The 18,309-nt window shown below is 40.9% G+C and overlaps 1 protein-coding gene across 1 annotated transcript; it reads right to left on the reverse strand.

Moving 5' to 3' along the window:
* Positions 1 to 1,303: 1,303 nt before the first annotated feature.
* bmp5 (bone morphogenetic protein 5) lies at positions 1,304 to 18,283 on the reverse strand. Its single transcript, XM_076285605.1, has 7 exons — positions 17,326 to 18,283; positions 13,473 to 13,665; positions 9,882 to 10,030; positions 7,064 to 7,261; positions 4,627 to 4,703; positions 4,381 to 4,491; positions 1,304 to 4,132 (listed from the first exon to the last, which is right to left on the reverse strand). Exons 1-7 carry the CDS (start codon positions 17,813 to 17,815, stop codon positions 3,983 to 3,985), a joined length of 1,368 nt encoding a protein of 455 aa, XP_076141720.1. The 5' UTR covers positions 17,816 to 18,283; the 3' UTR covers positions 1,304 to 3,982.
* Between the last annotated feature and the right edge of the window lie 26 nt (positions 18,284 to 18,309).

Below are 18,309 nucleotides of genomic sequence, written 5' to 3' on the forward strand. Positions count from 1 at the left end.
TTTAGTAGAACACAATGATTTGAAGAAGCCTTTTTTGTTCAAAAGAGTTCCTATATTAACAAATGTTCTTAATTTCTCCTGTAATTACTTGGAATCTTTGGTTTCTTTAAAGGCAGGTTATCTCTGGAGAGCATTGTCTGTCTGGTGAAAGGTTAATCATGGGCATTGCTTGGCTGAGTCAAGAGCTGGAATGACAACTATGTCAAATGTCAGTCTGTAGACAAAAGACAGGTTCTTACTTTATCTAACTAAGATAGGCAGTAGCAGAGAAAATAAACAGAACCCTACATTTGATTGCAGGTTTTCAGAGTTGTTGTATTGCTATTTCAGTTAGAGAAATTGTGCTGCAGCGGTTATGTCTAGTCCCATTTAGTCTCTGAATTAGAACAAAGTGCACATACTGCTCTCATTGATAAAGAGAAGAAAGAGGTGCCTGAGGCTAACATCTATCTGTCTTCTCCAAAAGCTTTAAGGTTATTTAACGAATAAGGTTATTTAATGAATTATAACCAGTACATGCTATGTTTGTACACTTTCATTTGTTCATCTAATTTATTTCCTAATTAACCAAACACAGTTTATTTTGAACACTATTTAGTAACGCAGACAACCCAATCTCCAATGTAACACACATAAATAAAATACCAGAGAAGCTTTTTTCTTTCAGTCTCAATGAGTCTCTCCCCTTGAGTGTGCTCTCATTTCTCAAAGTCAACAAGCAGTGGCAGAAGGTTTATACACTGGAGAGAGAAACATAGATTTGCTGAGATAATGGAGGGATAAAGAAGGAATAGATCACCAGAATCTGCTTGAGAGCTGGCCCTGATCCGGCAGTCTTCTGGCTCACATCCCATTGCTACCTGGGTTGCTATCTGGGGCCTTCTCACAGAATTACAACATTGGCACTGGCAAGCCACCATTGGGGGGGGGGGGCTTTGAACTACAAAGGTTCTTAGAGTGCACTTATGTTCATGTCATATTCAACCTTTACAAGTCTTACATCATAGTACTTCAGCTGTCAGTAACACCCAGTGCGTAATTTCCCTAAACTTTCTTAATATAACGTCATTCGCAAGTTATGCCTAAGGCTCTACCTTAAGGTTAGGACTTTCCCAAAAATGTCCTTAATTAAGTATGCCTTCTGTAAGTGTGACGTTCATTAGGTTAGTATGACCTTTACATCGTAACACATATTAACACCCCAAAGCTAGAAGATCTGGAAGCTCTCAGATCGATAGGACTGAACAATGCAACATTGTAAAAAATCACAAGAGACACACAGCAAAAGGGCATGTCACAAAGATCATTCATGAAAATACATTTAATTCCACAGACAGTAATAGAGTAGATACAGTCATTTCTTTCAAATATATTACTAAAATCTGTACTTTTATGTGTATGCTTTCAGTCATAGTCTGATAAAGCTTTCTGGGCTGTTCTCAAAAATGATGAGATTGCATGATGATATAACCTTTAAAATGAAAAGTGACTTAAATCAGATACATTTAAATATTTAGACATGATTCTATTGTAGCCACTTGCCAATGTATGGTTTAACTGAACACCTCCAATAACATAGAAAATGTGACTTTGATTACTGCAATTACTGTAATTGCCTCAGCAGATGGAAAACAGTTAAGTTTCATAAAATCAGCAAAAACACATCATATAATTACATTTTATGTTATTCCTTTAAATTATACCATATATTTCAAAATGACAAGCAATGACAGCCCTTTTCTGTGTAACACAAAGAAGACTTAACTGTGACAAGACAGTTATTTTAAGTGGGGTCACAATCTAGGCATATTGGTAGTGGCACCTGTTTTCTTAAATGTCTTATCATTTAATTATATTTACCATGTCTCCTCAACAATCTGACAGATCCCTTATCAAAGGTTTATGTGTCCTTTAGAAAACAATCTTAAGGCGTTTAGATAAAGATACCTACTCTTAGTAGTAACCCAGCCCAATGATCAAATTGCCTCACAAATATTTCCCCCACAACAGCATTTAGTGACTATAGGGATGGCACCTGATTGCAGACTTACTGGAGAATTTAAAGGATGAGTGCATTTCATATCTAACCTCATGAAGGCTTAATTCACTGCAGCACTTAACATTTCTTGGTTTGTGAAGAATCGAACATGGCCATTGTCAATTCTATCAGAGATGTTTAGAGCTATCGTGATGGTATTGAACATTGCTCTTGTGTGAGCCATGCCATCTCATACAAGAGGGAACAAGACTGTAAAACACACTCTTGTAAAAGCAGGCTCTCCAAAAGGTCTCCTGTAATAAATAAAATATTCTCTTATTTTTTTCCAATATCATAAAAGCCAAAAGGGGTTTGACTCTGGCTGAAGAAAAGTGAACAAAATGCATACAGATTATTCCACTCAACATTTAAGCTGCTAGTAGTTGATCTCTAACCCAATAATTTCCCTCCAACAAACTGAAAAATTAATTTTCCAGTGGCATAGAAGATAACAACTTCAGACCGGATTGGGCAAAATCTGAAGATTACCTATCTGACTTTATCTACTGCAGCATCATTATAGAGCCAAAGTGCTTTACAGATTACTATATTTCCAAAGAGAATTCACTGTGGGTTGTCATTATTATTTAACTCCCATTGGATATTATCTTTAATGATGTTTCTGAAATAGTGGGGGGGAAATCATCTTGGGAAGTAACATTTATTTTGTATCTTGAACATCTGAGAAAATGGGCAAAACAAATTAAACATGAACCAGACATGATTTCGTAAACGTACCACTGGAGACACTTATTCATTGTACTCCGCTCTGGGTGAATTAGTGTACAAGGCTACTCTTCAGCAAATAAATGAATGAATCAGCAGGAATTTTCTTTTGACCCTTCGCTTACAGTTTACAACACAAGGATTGGGGATGGGGTGGGAATAGGAGATGGTACAAATGACATAGAGTCACAAAGACTAAAAACGTACTGGAATACCTAAAACTATCCTTAAAACTGGCCTTGTTAAATAAAATAATGAAAATAGAAAATACATCTTAAATGACCTATACAACTGGTACATACACAACCTTGTGAACCATGCTGATCTTCTCTCCTTGCACAAGTACCAGACATACTTTAAAGGTGCATTCTGTATCCATCTCCCACTATAAACAATTACACAAACAACTCTGCTCTGGTGATGCATCCATGTGAGGGTGGTGCATCAAATCACTCTGGTTGTTTGGCCCCAAAAGTAGAGTTCTGCCAGTTTTATGTACTGCCGGTGTGTATTCCACACTCAGTACCTCAGTCCCAGCAGGTAGACAAGGCCTTCCTGTTTAACACAATCTCTCCAAATAAAATCAAAGTTGAATGGGCTCAATGCTGTGGTTTTGGGGAGGGGATGTTGAGGACAAACATTACCAGCTGACATTCCACAGAGGGGCCCATGACGAGGGTCGGTGGAAACAGTATCAGAGATCTATGGACACTGAGATAACGCTGCTCAGTGAGCATTTTAATATTTGCGCTCAATTCACATGTACAGCTTAGGGATCTATCAAGGAAAATATGCATAGGATATGCAGTCCTGCCTGCCACGGCGGCTATGCTGCATCTTCAGCTAAATTTTAACTATAGCCTTGAGTCTTTTTTCCTCTCACCCAGAGATGAATAGAGTATTCCAACACACCACTTAACTTCAGTCCGCCTAAAATTATAGCGTACAGTGAGTCTCAGTATCCGTAAATCGTCTAAAATACCATTTTTGTTGTTGTTGTAGTTGTGGATAATATACCAACAGATTAATAAGAGCTTTTATTTGAATCTCTAAAATATATTTTACAGTAAAACCATTATCACAGAATAATTGATAATAAATAAGCACAATTAAGTACATAATATACATAATACTGTACACCATACCACAAATCTAGTTTGATATGTTTCTCCACTTGTAATGGACTGGAAATAAACATCATCAAGAACATTAATATCTTCAGTGGCATCCACACGACCTGACCACCATGTTCCTGTACTTCTTCAAAATGACGTTTGAGTTGTCGTCAAAGTACAGCACTGATATGGCATTGAGCTTAGTAGGTGCACAGCATGGTTTTGGCACATTATCAGGAAACATCAGGTGGACCTTTGAATGGAAAACAACAGGGAGTTGAGCCCTATGATTTGCCTGTATAATATTTACAATATCCTCTGAAATGACATCCATGAAACTACATACACCTGTGGACTTGACTGCAGCACCGGCGGACAAGGTTGACATTATACTACAGGACATAGCAATTTCTTTTACCCAGTCTGTGAATCTGAGCCCTGTTATTACCTTTTGTAATATTTATAATATCGTCTAAAATCATGGTGCTGCTATGTACTTACCAGGGTTTGTACAATGGCATGGTTGGTGGCATTCATGTGCGCGTTCAGTGGAAACGAGCACTCGCCGTCACAGTAAAAAGCGGCATATCCCTCTGGCGCGATAATCCAGTCCTATAAAAAACCAAACATAAGGAGTGACAGAGATGTCTCCATGTGTCATCCAGGACATGTCGTTTTATCATCTCAGATATCTGCTGGGCTTATGATAGAGAGGCTCAAAGCTTAGCCGGAGTGTTAGTATCTTACCTGCCATCCTAGGTCTCTGAAGCTGACATAAAGCTCATGTTTCTTGCAGGCTTGCTTCTGTTCGCTGGTGTTTTGATCTTTCAGGACAGAAAAACAAAGTTGATTAAAACCTTAATTTCATTCACATCTTACCGGCGTTCATTTGGCAAATGCTTTTATCCTCCCTCTGAGCCCGTGAGCATCTCTGGGGGCCCATTCGACTGCAGTGTTAGACCACGGTATGCATGGATATACTGTATGGTAACCTCATTAAATCTGCTGGCTCAATCTCTCTGACTCCCGTGGCCCTGCACACGTACTGTACCACTTCCACAGTAGCTGTGAAAGTCAAACCACATCCGACTGGAACAATAAGAAATACTATAAATATTGTATGAAAAAAATACATTTACAATATACTAATGGCGAAAAACTACTTTTTGTTTTCAGATGTCAGCTCCTATAACATTGGTTAAGTAGTATAATTATAAGTATAAGTAAAAGTAAAAGTATAAGTACATATACTCTTTTGATCCCGTGAGGGAAATTTGGTCTCTGCATTTATCCAAATCCGTGAATTAGTGAAACACACTCAGCACACACTAATCCCGGCGCAGTGAGCTGCCTGCAACAACAGCGGCTCTCGGGGAGCAGTGAGGGGTTAGGTGCCTTTCTCAAGGGCACTTCAGCCGTGCCTACTGGTCGGGGTTTCGAACCGGCAACCCTCTGGTTACAAGTCGAAAGCGCTAACCAGTAGGCCATGGCTTCACCCTGCTGATTATACATATCAAAAAGTTGTCAATTACCAGTTGCCATGAAACATTTTTTTTTTCAGCCTTTAACGGAAAAAGCATAAGAAAGCCTAAATAATGATATTTCAAGAAGGTTCCATTTTTAGGCCCTGTGAAACAAACCGCTTACCCTGATTGTGAAACTACCCAGTGGTTCCCAAGACTCTTATGTGGTGAGTTACAAAAGGGGGTGCGTGCAGGTCATAATGGCAGGCTAGCCATATTGATACAACAGACATACTTGAACCAATCCAAAGAATGGGACAATACAGAGCCAATCACGGCACAAACGCTGTTCAGATGCAGAAACCATGGTTAAGAAAGGCTAAGCAACAGCTGAGGGGCTAGGTTTTTCTTCCATTAAAGTATGAGCATCTTAATCTTTGCACCATGCACTATACTGGGGGGTGGGTATGGAGCGTTCTTCTTAAGGGGGGGTCTGTCATGAAATGCTTTTACCCACTACTACCAGTTGTACTCCTTGTCCAGGTGCACTAAAATCATGCCTGTGGCAAGTGGACTCAAAGTAGGTATCCCACAGCTCACTGCTCTAAATAGGGTTCCCAATTCTCACAGTACTAGTACAAAAGACAGGAAACAACACTTTGTAGTCCAGAATAAAAGCCTGAGAGGAAGTCTTATAGGGCCAAGAGGCGAAGGAAGTCGATGAAAAATACAAGCGCTGCAGTGGCCATCATCATTTTGATGTTCCAGGAGGCACGGATGACAAACGACCGTCGGACGTCAGCAAGTGGCTCCCGACAGAGCCGCGGCCAGGCACTCAGTTCCTCTGATGTGCTCTAACATCTTGGCGAACCACTCAGATACATCATCCCGAGTGCCAAAAGGGCTTTACGGGTTTTTACTCCATTGACTCTGTTCACTTTGAGTGGAGCAAAGTACACAAAGGATAGACACACAGCGTGTGTTTAAGGAGGACCCTCACGGACCTCCACATGGCACTGCGTGACCCCACGGCAAAAACCGTAGAAAGTATCAACGGCTCGGGGCAGAGACATATCTGCTTTCGCTTGGTGGCTCGAACTGATTCGATTCAGTTCCCTGGACCTCTCGGAGACTATTAAAAAGTAAGAAATTAGTAAATGACTAATTAAATGTCATTCACCAAATGCCCGCAGCCCCGCACTGATGTAACACAGTTCGCAATTTCTCATGTCAAGTGATAACTGTACGGTACTCTATTCAACAAGGATTTTGTTAAGGTAAGATATTCTGGTTTGTTTCCAGGACTTGACAGCTCTACAGTCTCCACATGCCGCCTGTGATGGAGAGTCTTGGTAGCCACCACGTTCCTCAGTAGACATAACATCCTGAGCTACTAGGCCTATGTGTAATGGGTAGCTGTACTTAAAGAACACATATAGAGTGTCAGATGTGTTCTAAACTTCAATGTTTTTCATTACATAATTATCACTGAGAGTTGTAGTTTGTAGTCTCCTTCCAATAATTGCATGGTCTAGGATCATGAAACGACAAGGCGAGAATGTTTCCTAACCCTTAAAGGTGTAGGTTTTTGAACATTCTAACATAAGATTCTGTACCGCAACAATTGAAGGTTCTAAAATTCTATGTTGAATTCAATGAACCCAGATATTCTTTAGAACGTTCATTTCCCAATATTTCCGTCACAAGGGCTAATAACTTACCACCATTTTTGGGTGTTTGTGAGGATTTCTGTTGTGATCGTGTTTTATTCCGATTATTATTCTTCCTCTTGCCTCCGGTGGCTCTTACGGAGCGAAGCAACACCTCACTGGCTTTGAAAAATGCCACAAGAAAAGGCTGTTTGGATTGCGGACCGCTTCTTCCAATGATGCCAGCTGACTTCATGTTGATGCTTCTTCCTTCACCAGAAAACAAAAAAAATGTTTTCAATTGTTTATACAGTGACTTAGCCATTAGTGAGCCTTTGGCATGAGCTAGAGAGCTTAACCCATCCACTGGGTATATTCAGTAATGATATTCATATTATCGACTTCATTTGACATGACCTCATGCGCATGTTTCCCAAGGAAAGCAAAAATGGACTCTTGAGAGACATTAAATGCAATTATGTTCTATACAAACTTTCCCACAGTAAGACAGATACATAGACAGACAGACAGGCAGACAAACAAATAGACAGATAGATAGATTGATTGATTGATTGATTCGCTGGTTGATGATTCATTATCAACTGGGATCTATGTAGTAGAGCCCTGGCTGCCTGTAACTTCAGTATAACCACATCATTTCCTTGTTAACATAAAAGACATCAACAAAGCAGGGGCAATCCAGTGGGAACACTTTTCAACGATATCGCACTCTAACGATCTACAAATATTGAGATTAGATTTTAAGCCTCAATTCCTGTAAATCTCATTATGTTTCATTTGCAGAGAAATCATAAGGGACTCATTAACCTTAAGCAAATATGCTATTATATTTCAGGCAGAGGTGACAGGGTTTATTGAATGGGAAATGTTGGCTGACATGTGGACTTACAATACATTAACTTTTGTCATGACGGAAACATTTTTACCTTTTTATAAAAGTAAAGGTGTTATCCAGTTTTTATGCAAACAGCAGCTTTTTCACATCAAATATACCACTAGGTAATAAGTTGTGGCGAACTCTCTAGGATCTCCTTGCATAAAAGATATTTATCCTCTGATTATGGTCAGTGTATTGTTTCGTTACAGTAGACTGTCTGAAAGTGGATTCTATCACTGTTTAAACAAGGTATGAATGCAGATCTTAGTCATAATACACTGAAGGGTAAAGCATTGTAATTGGGTGGAGTGAAAATAAATTGTGAATGTAAACCGATTTAAGTGGGAGAAACCAAAGATTATCTTAATGTCATATGGTGGACTACAAAGCCAAATAATAGCCGATCAGGATTACTAATTACAATAATTACAAATAATTCTTCTAGATATCCTGTTTGGCACACCTACACAATCATGGTAAATAAGCCTTTGACAGCGACATATATACTGCCTTATTTTTAGGAATCCATATGTGTAGGAGGTTTTCCATATCACCTTGCCTTACAGTGGTTTCAGCTGTTGAACCATGAAGTAGAATTATTTTCTGCACCATTTCACTTTACATGTCTATGGGTTGTGAAAAAAGAGACATCTGTGCTGGTGAAAATTGTCTTGTCTTGTTCACGTCAACTCAGACATGGAGCACTCAGACTGATGGTTGTAGTTGTGCTGCTTCTTTGGAGAATCTTATCTCACCACAGAATTCTGTTTCTTTCGCCTTATTGCCCCTGAAAGGGTGTAATTGTCCACTTCTCTCTGCATCTACTGTAAACAATATGTGCGCTTAAATGGACTTAGAGGGATACAGAGTGAAAGAGTACAATCACTTTAAGATGGGAGTAGCTACTGACAGCCATTCTCTTTACACAAGCACTCTCTTCATTTATCACCACAATACGGTTTTTGGCTCTTGTTTTATAGATGGAGGGAAATATTTTTCATCATGTTCTTTACTTTTGTAGCCTTTTGTGTTTACAACTCATAACTTTAACATAAATGTAGAATGTCTCAATCTGCAAATGAAATTGCATTACTGTAACAGTGCTAAGGTCAAACCTTGCTCAGCATACAACACTTGTTCTTCAATGATGCATAAATGTTCAGACAAAACTAAAATTAGTTCTCCAAAACTTCATGCTGCTCCACCTCCGTGGGAGGTCATTAGCTTTGTTTGAAATGCTTACAGCATCACAACTGAAACAAACATGCTTTTCTCCCTCTCTCAGTACTGATTTTATCTGCTCACACACTTCCTTTCTTACTATTGTCCTGCGTTGCCCAATAATTACAGGGGCTAGTCTTAAAATGGATTGCAACCACAACTCCCTTAAAATGGTTCGCAAAAAACCCTGACTTGTGTGAGGCACACGAATAAAAGAAAACATACATGAGGGGCATACTGTTTGAGTTGTCCTCATGACTCACCAGAAAATAACTGCTCTTTAGTCATCATTACATGCTGTGGTTTTAAAACAAAGGCATGGGCCTCATCAAGACCCAAGAAGGAAATGACCAAATGTACAACGATAAAAGCATTTCATGGATAATACCAAAGTTCCTTCCTGAGATCTCATACAAGGAATAAACACAAAAAAGGACAACTGCACGATCAAAAGGTATTCAATATACATTTCCTCCCAAAGAAGATTACTGTGGCTATGGCCAAACCTTTCATGAACCAGTCTTCTGGTTGAGTTAGGGTGAGGGTATACTATACACGCATGCTACAGTATTTTAGTTCAAGCTTCAAGGCTGAGTTAAACTTGTTCATAGTTTGACTTTGCTTAAATCAGTCAAGTTGTAACATTGCAAGCTACCACATCTTTTAACGAGCTATCATCCCTCCCTTTGAATAGGCCATGATCAGGCATATTTCTGCAGCAAAATAAAGCTCATACATTCAACGAGACCAAATGATAAAATTCCTACTTACCATCCAACGTCTCCACACAGAGCTGAAGCCCCATGTTTTGTTGGGGATTGAGCACCCAGTGGTTGCTTGTGGCTGTGATATCAAAGACCAGCCACCCGCCATCTGAGGCTTTGACTTTCTTAAAATCAAGCAAGAAGGTCTCTGCATCCCTGGTAACAAGAAATAAAAAAAACATGTTTTCTGTAAGCCATAATCCAAACAGCCATTAGACAAACATGGGCGATGGGTTGGGGTATCAAGAAACAATTGTAGCTATGTCACTGTGTTAAACCAATGGCTATTATGTCAAGCCAACAAACAGCAGGACTTGGCTAAGAAATACCAAGCTCTGAAGCAGACAAAAATGGTGGATATCCAAACAGTACAAATGAGGGATTTATCCTGTAAATCCATTAAACAACATATGAATTGATGAATACAGTACAAATGAGGGATTTATCCTGTAAATCCATTAAACAACATATGAATTGATGAATTGAATGAAATGATGACACAAATAAAGGCATCAAGACATGTACTACTGTGGCATCAACTGAAAACAAACACACCTCTTTCATACACACAATTTGTTAATACACTAACACAGGCACCAACATGACCACTAGCCTACTCACAATAAACTGACAAAGAAATCCCAAACAGAATTTTTTTTCCCCAAAATGTCTTATTCTTTGAAAAAGTTCAGCTGTGTCTACTGTGTCTACTCTATATATCACACCCGTGTAAAGCGGCGGACTGTACCCTGCTGTGATACGGGCCACTTTAACACCTTTCTTTACGAGAGGACCAGTGGGGAGGACCTGAGAATTGGGTGCTGAAGTGTGAAACGCTAAATAACATTTATCAAAAGATGAGGAGAGAGGGGGAGAAAAAACAACATCATCATGTTTCAGGAGCATTTGGGAGTGGATGTGTGAAGGCTGGAGACCTCGGTCGCCTCTTTTAAGAAAAAAAGAAATCCAGACCTAACAACTGACCCTACACACCCCCCCGTCCTCCCCTCCCAGGGGGCCCTAGACCGGAGTTCATCGAGAGTGACCTCGCACGGGTCTCCAGAGGACCATATCTCCGCTGAAATCTCCCGAGCACATATTTGCCCGTGTGAGAGCAGGCCTGGGTTTAAGTGCGCCCCTGTGTGTTCTGCTATGTCCTCCTCCTCCACCCCCACCCACCCTACCCTGTCCAGAGCTCTGTTAAGAGGAGCAGGTGGGCTGGAGGGAGAGTGGCCCTTAGAAGGCCGAGGACCTCGTCGGCCCCCGGGGCACCTCGATTGGGGCCAGATGGCCTGCTCCGAGATGCAAGCGCTTTGACAGCGCCGCGGACATACAGGGGGGTGGTGATAGCCGACGGACTTCCGCAGGGTTGGCGGGAGTGCTTTGTAAGTGGGCGACCGGCAACCATAACCGCTAATGGAAACGCTTTATCTGTTGGCGCTATCAGAACTGGGAGAACTGGTGAGATTGAGGCAGAGCAGAGAGAGAGAGATAGTTGGAGAGAGAGAGAAAGAAGAAAGGAAGAAAGAAAGAAAGAGAGAAAGAAAGAAAGAGGGGTAATGAATGTGGCTCTTGAGGCTAATGCACTTTGAGGACCACAGGAAGTGCAGCGGTGCAGAGCATGCTGATGTTTTAGTCATGTAAAGTCTTAAAACAGCTTCATCAAAGACACAGTAAAGCCTGGGTCATTTATGGTGCTACACTATCCTTTGACCTGCTCTAGCATTCAGTGCCATCCCAATGGGATCACTTTTAGCTTGCTGTGTCTCTTTATTAATTTTTGTTTGGTTCTAAAAGGAACTACTGCAATGTGTGGTATCGATCTAGCCCTCCCATAGTGCTGTGGGCTTGTTAGATTCCAGACAAGATCTCCCATTAAATTGTATTTTGAAAACATGCCCAGTAGTAACTACAATAATGTCCTTTTTCTTTTTTTTTCTTCTGTTATCCTCTTTTTCCCTTTGTTGGGAGATTCCAATCAGGGCCAGAATAAACCAGCACATACCCCTCTCCCCCAGCAACCCAACACCTCCCCCACCACCACCCCCCAATCCTCAACGACAAAACTTCCCATCTGTGTTTTAATAACAACGTCTGTGCTTGTGACTGTTTTATGGCTGCTCTCTTTGTCAATAAAGCCAAGGAGAGGGATCCGTTTACATCAACAGGAGATTATTTGGGGTCTGTGGGAGCTGCTCTAGAACGACGTGTCTGGACCCCTCGCGTTTCCAATCACTGAGGTGACTTATGCTTATTTATGCACTCTTTGTCATTTATACGCTTCTATATTCAGAGGTGTCTCTCACTATGTCAAATAATGCCCTGTGTAAACGAGCAGCGGGTCATATGTCTCTCTCTGGCAAAGGTAAATTTCCTTTGTTTGTGCTGTATGTGTGGGCCGATAGCATTACACCCACCTGCCTGACTGCAAGCTGGAAGCCTTCCAGAAGCCATGACAGAGGCAGCCCTGGAGGTCAGAATATTTCACTGAAGGCTGATGTCTGTGTTAAAGAATGGCCGCTCAAATGAAACCTTTTCAGAGCAATACAGGCACATTTTGTGATGATTGGGTTCAAGGAAGCATTGTGATATTCCACCAAACTGTGTGCGTGTGTGTGTGTGTGTGTGTGTGTGTGTGTGTGTGTGTGTGTGTCTGTGTGTGTGTGTGTGTGTGTGTGTGTGTGTGGATTGAAAGGCACCTTCTGTTGAAGTCATCTTTAAACTCTGTCAGCTATGCTGCTTTTTTGAGCTCACAAGTAACCTAAATTGTTGACGAGTTGTGGAAAAACACATGTGAGGGCCATTGTCACCGTTTAAATGGTGACAAATTACACCCTTAAAACTTCCTGAAACGAGGCATCTAATCGCCACGAGGGGGAAGATTCCGGACAGATCCCAGACACACTCTAGTGTAAACAGGATGTCCTTTTATTTTCTGCATGATTGCTTGCCTAAAGTGTTTTACAGAACTGGTCGCGGTTTTAAAGGGCTGTATCAAAGGATCCAGCCCGGAGCGAGAGGAGGAGGGACAGAAAGAAAAAACCCAAACACACAAACGTCACCGTCGGGAGGACAGGATGCTCCTCAGGTAGACCAGCAGCCCAGCTCATCTCCGACCTGCAAACCTCAAAAGAGGACACCTGGGCGGCATGGGTGGGATAAGGTCCTCTGAAAGTGTACGGCCCCATGTGACCAGCGAGGGCCATCTTACATAAAGGAGGCGACTCTGAACGCCAGCAAACAATAAGTAAAGAGGTTATTGGAGACTGGTCTAGCCACGCAGTAGGGAGAGGACGTGGCCGGCGCCTTCTTTCTCATTCTTTTCTCTCAGAACAATTCGGCTGTAAACCGTAGACCATTCCGTAGAGATTTTGTCACCGTGGCCATCAGAAAAGCCTGATTTTTAATTACAAAGACAAGTGGGCAAAACTGAACAAAAGGGGTCATGATGAAACCCCTAATATGATCAAGTATATCACTGCAAGACAGGGCTAAAAAATACAAATAGCACCAACATTCTTTACAGTACAACACAACATTTGTAGCTATTTTGCTTTATTTTTTTGTAACAGAGATAAAAGTATTTGCTTGTGCTTACTTGTTTGGGTATTCCTTGATGACTTGGTATATAGAGACCTTAAGGGTGATGTTCTCATAACGGACATGGCTGTGATCTTTGTAGATGCGGAATTCGGCGGCCGTTACCGCTTCCCCGTCAGGAATCTGAGTGAGGTCAAAGCGGAACTCCTTATAGTGTCTCCTCTGGTGAGAGAAGTCCTTGTCCCTCTCCACTGAAGGGGGGGGGGGAGAATAACACACATTGAATTACAGCTACTAACAGTACAGCAGTAGCTCCCAGTCTAAGCCCAGCCTAAAACCCAGGGGTAACATCAGGGAATTCTCTACTACAGAGGCAGTTATCAATCTACAGCTTAAGCCTTCAAAGAGACATTTATAAAAATGGCTTTTAACATTCCTCGGATTATGTCAACATTTTGACTACCAACAAAAGCAGTCTTCAGTCCATGAAATGTCCCTGTTCAACACAGGTAGCCACCACTGGACAAGACCTCCACTGTGAGCGTTTCATAGTCTTCCCCAACCCATGATGAATGAGCTGTCAGTGTTTAAAAACAGGCCCTTCCCGATTTATGACAACAGCATTTGCTCCTCATGTCAAGAAAAAAAGGATCAGACAGGCCTCTCTGAAATTATTTCTTCAACAATATTGACTCCCTGTCCAGGGAAATTTGGAAGCAAGCTTTTGTGGCTATTTTGAACTGCATCTAAACGTACATGAATGACATCCCTGTCCCACAGGAGGTATTAATCTATAAAGTCTTTAATTTAGGCCTCCAGAGTCAGACCAAAAAATAATTAATACACATGAGAGAGAGGCGTGATTAGAGTCCGCCCATATATTTGTTAGGGTTTTAAAGAATAACAAGAGACAATTCCATGTGAAACTCAGTCTCAATTCCAAGCTCTTAAAACACTCACACACCTTCTTAAAGAGGGGTAAAACACACCCAAGTGAGTGTGGAGAGTGGTTTAAAAGCCCTACTAGATGACGGAGGGCATTTGTGCCCCAGCCGGCACCAGCACTGCTAAAAGATAAAACAGGACAAACACGGGTCCATTTCAGTCATAGTTTATCTACAGTGAAAGTCTGTGGTTACTTAACACGAACAGGTCAGGGGTCGAGGCATCGCTCTGCCGGATGGACGCACACTTTGCTTCCAGCCACTGGCTCCCATTAGAGGCAGAGGTGGCGAGTTACATGGGGGTGGCAGGTGATAGATAAGGGGAGATTAATTGGGGATTGCATCATGCATCAGAAAAAGGGGTCAGCACCCTCGGAACACTCCACCATTGGGGGGTGGTTTGCGTGTCTGTATCTGTGTCTCTGTGTGCGTGTGTGTGTGTGTGTTTGGTTGAGGGGGGGTAGGTGGTTGGTGGTGGTAGTTGTTGGGCGTCTGCCCTGGCTCCTGGACAAAAGGACGTCTGATGAAGCTCGAGTTTGGTCTAAAATGTCTGATGGCATCTTAAGTAAATGTTTATGTCAGCTTACATTAGAGCATTGTATTTGAATAACATTGTCTGAGCATGTTGTCGAGCATATTCAGATCACTTCTTTATTGTAAACACGGACAAACACATGTCACAAAGCATCATTTTACATGTTTGAATTTGCACACAGAGCCTAGATTGTGATGGAAAAAGAGGACGATGGTTTGAATTTAATAATTATTCATAAGTCTTTGTATAAATATTATCACAAAAATGTTTGATCGAGAAAAGTGTGTAGTGTATGGGTCAGTTGCCTGCCATTGTCTCCATTAAAAGTGCTATGCTTTCAAAGAAAACAGTGTACATCCCCTGCTGCTCTTAACTAAAAACAGATGGCAAATTATCAAGGTGAAGGCTTTTACCTTCTGCGCTACCGTAACAATTGACGTTTTCATCCTCCAGTACTGTTCATTAAGTTTAAATATTGCTAAAATCTCTCTTTGATCATCCATTATTTAAAGTGTCTTCGTTCAGGGCTCCTACAAATCCACAAAATGGTTAACAGCCATTGCAACAGAGCAACAATTTGGGGGGCCCGTGGCTATTTCAACAGGCCTAATGCATATGGACAACCAGCACAACCTGTCTTAATGGATGGAGAACAAACAGTAACATCCAGCTATAAATGAGCCATTTACAGGTATACAAAGTTACTCCTTTTTACGGCTTACCGCCATGTGGGCCCAAGTGGGAGGAAAAAACGGGCTTCACTCAACTTCTTTCCTTTCTTTAACAACAGGAAGTAATTAAGCCAAATTATCCCCAGGTCAGACAGTCATTCGATAAGTTTGTATGAACTGTGGGGTGAAAGGTCACGGCTACTGATCCTGTAGAGTGTTAATCACGCTTATCACCATGCTGTTCGTTTAAAGCATGCAAAGCGTTTCATCAATGTTGAAGTAATGCTGGTATCACTCAGGCTGTAATTGTTTTTTAAAAGCAAATATAGCTTGCCTCACAGTGAAGGAGAACAGTAAAGTTACAAAGTAGCAGGCAACTAGTGATTATGCTGAAAAAGTAAATTGGAGGGTTGAGTTTTAAAAGTAAGTTTGCTATATCAAAAACGGCCTTGTGTGCTATAACTACATTTTTAGACCGTTTTTTTTCCCACAGTACCTTTTCTAGGGAAGACTATACTGAAAACTTGACAACATTTTTATGTTGCTATGAAAAAGAATCCAAGTACTGCAGTAAAGCAGAAAAACGGTAATAATCATAAACAAAATAAGATATACATGTAGATGTCTGCAGGTAACTTAATGAGACTGGCCTTTTCCCCCTCTATATTGTTGGTATACATAAGAAATATACTATGAGGCAGGCTTTGTGTTTTACAATTCAATTCATGTAGAAATATAAAAGCATTGATTTCATTCTACACATTTAGATTTACAGTGTGTTTCACAGACCCGTACTATTAGTAGACTATACCGGCATAAGATGGTGATTGTGATTACATGACAAACAATACATTTGCCCTGTTTACATCACAAACAAAATGTACACCAACAAGTTTGAGTAACCTCTAAAAAGAATGCTGGTGGGGAAACCGCTAAGGATTGTGGTAGCTTGTGGTCAATTAAAACTTTACACAAAAGGGAAAAGACAATGCCAAGTGCAATTATCCTTCCTCCCTTACCACAGACAATAGCTTTGGACTGACACAATAATCATACTTAATATTACTCTATTATTACTATTACTCTATATAATTTATATTTATGTTTTTGTATAAATAAGGGCAAAAGTAATTATTACATATAAATATATGAGATATGGTTTATGTGATAATTGCGCTTATGTTCGCTGTTCACTGCAATAATTCTTCAGGGCATGCCGAATAGGTGGTAGTGAAACTGAATAGAAAAAAATACCTATTCATCAACATGAAACATGACAGTAACATGTTTAAAATGTGTCCTTAGGACTTTTCAAAAAGCCATGTTTTGGGATGGTGGCAACATCTTTTTGTCACTAGGAGCTACATCATACATTTCCTTTCTTCAATAATAGGGTAAAGCACAAGGGCCAAAAGTCAGATATGTACACCTTGATGTGAGCAATGCTTTTTTCCCAATAGGATTATTCATGAAAAGTATATTCTAAATAATTATTTTATTTACTACACAGGGCAAGCTTGGGAGAGCTGGCTAATTTGATGAATGCCATGACCTTGATGTAACCTGTGTATAGAAATGATAAAACAAAAATACCTGTCGCTGATAAAGCTTATATTAACGTAACCTACAAATTACTTAGTCTTTCTTTGATTTATTTTACAACGCATCAGACATGGAACCTTTAGCGTCAGTGCGTAAAGACGCACAAACGTATTTCGGGGGACATACCAGCTTGAAGCATGTTTGTCACGAAATACTCACCTAAATTAACGAAACTCATGACCATATCGGCGTCGTTCAGAAAACTAGTGTCGTGAGAAGTTGCTAGAGGCGGACTTGGGCTCGTGAGGGGGCCCGCGCGGTATGACTGTGCTGCGCGAGTATATCCATGTGGAGAGCTGTAGTATCCTTTGCGCGAGTTTCCATGAATTTTCCCACTAAAACCTTTGCCTGTGCCCTCAAGTATTCCGTCTTCCTCCTCAGTAGCCATGGCATTATACAAGTCAAGCATGAACAGGGGAGCTGATGATGCCTGTTTTCCTGGAGAAAAGGGCCTTGGACGATGTGGCAAACCCAAAATCGAGAGAATTTCTCTTTGAATCTCTCTTCTTTCATGGTTACGCAATCTTCTGTAAATGAAACTGGAATGCACATGGTTGTCTCCCAAACCACAGTACACGCACTGAAGAAAACCAAGGAAACTCCACAGTAGTCCAAATGTGGCCTGGTCAAATTGTGCCAACGCTTTCATCTTTATTCGTGCTAAAAATAAATCTATAATATCTTGCCAACTTCCATGACAGCACAAGAACCATAAGTTACAACTTTGAGAATCCCCCTTCAAATAAAAATAGGTCAGGTCCTCACATTCCAAATGAAACAGGTTTCTCCAAGATTATGCCGTTTTTCGTCTGTTTCCAGTAACGCCTCAGATCACCTGTAGAATGTCGAAGTCTAGTACAGAGCTGCTGTCCCCTGACTCCAGGATCCCATCTTTTCCTGCAACAAGTTTGTCTAAGTTACAGCACATCACTTAGTGGTTCGTATTTAAAGTGTTTTAAGCCTTTAGTATGGAAAAAATCCTCTTCTTGTGCTATGGCCTACACTTCAATGTGTAAGTGCGATAATAAGGGCTATTCAACAGAGCATCAACACAGGTAGCTTGAGCCTGATGAGGAGTAAGAGAACCCAGCACACACAACAGCTTAAGTTTTTGAGCCAGCGAACTTCATCCCTGGGAAATGT

The sequence above is a fragment of the Alosa pseudoharengus genome, unplaced genomic scaffold, assembly GCF_046254945.1.
Source record: "Alosa pseudoharengus isolate Yale_2024_CS ecotype anadromous, Long Island Sound unplaced genomic scaffold, YU_APseudo_1.1 YU_APseudo_1.1_scf_15, whole genome shotgun sequence".
Classification (NCBI taxonomy): domain Eukaryota; kingdom Metazoa; phylum Chordata; class Actinopteri; order Clupeiformes; family Clupeidae; genus Alosa; species Alosa pseudoharengus.

Excerpts from the sequence above, each read along its gene's own strand:
- bmp5 (XM_076285605.1), bottom strand. The coding sequence starts at position 17,815 with ATGAAAGCGTTGGCACAATTTGACCAGGCCACATTTGGACTACTGTGG. Across the intron at positions 10,031-13,472 it reads ATCAAGGAATACCCAAACAA|GGATGCAGAGACCTTCTTGC; the intron begins GTAAGCACAAGC and ends TCTTGTTACCAG. Across the intron at positions 7,262-9,881 it reads CTGTGTGGAGACGTTGGATG|GAAGAAGCATCAACATGAAG; the intron begins GTAAGTAGGAAT and ends TTTCTGGTGAAG.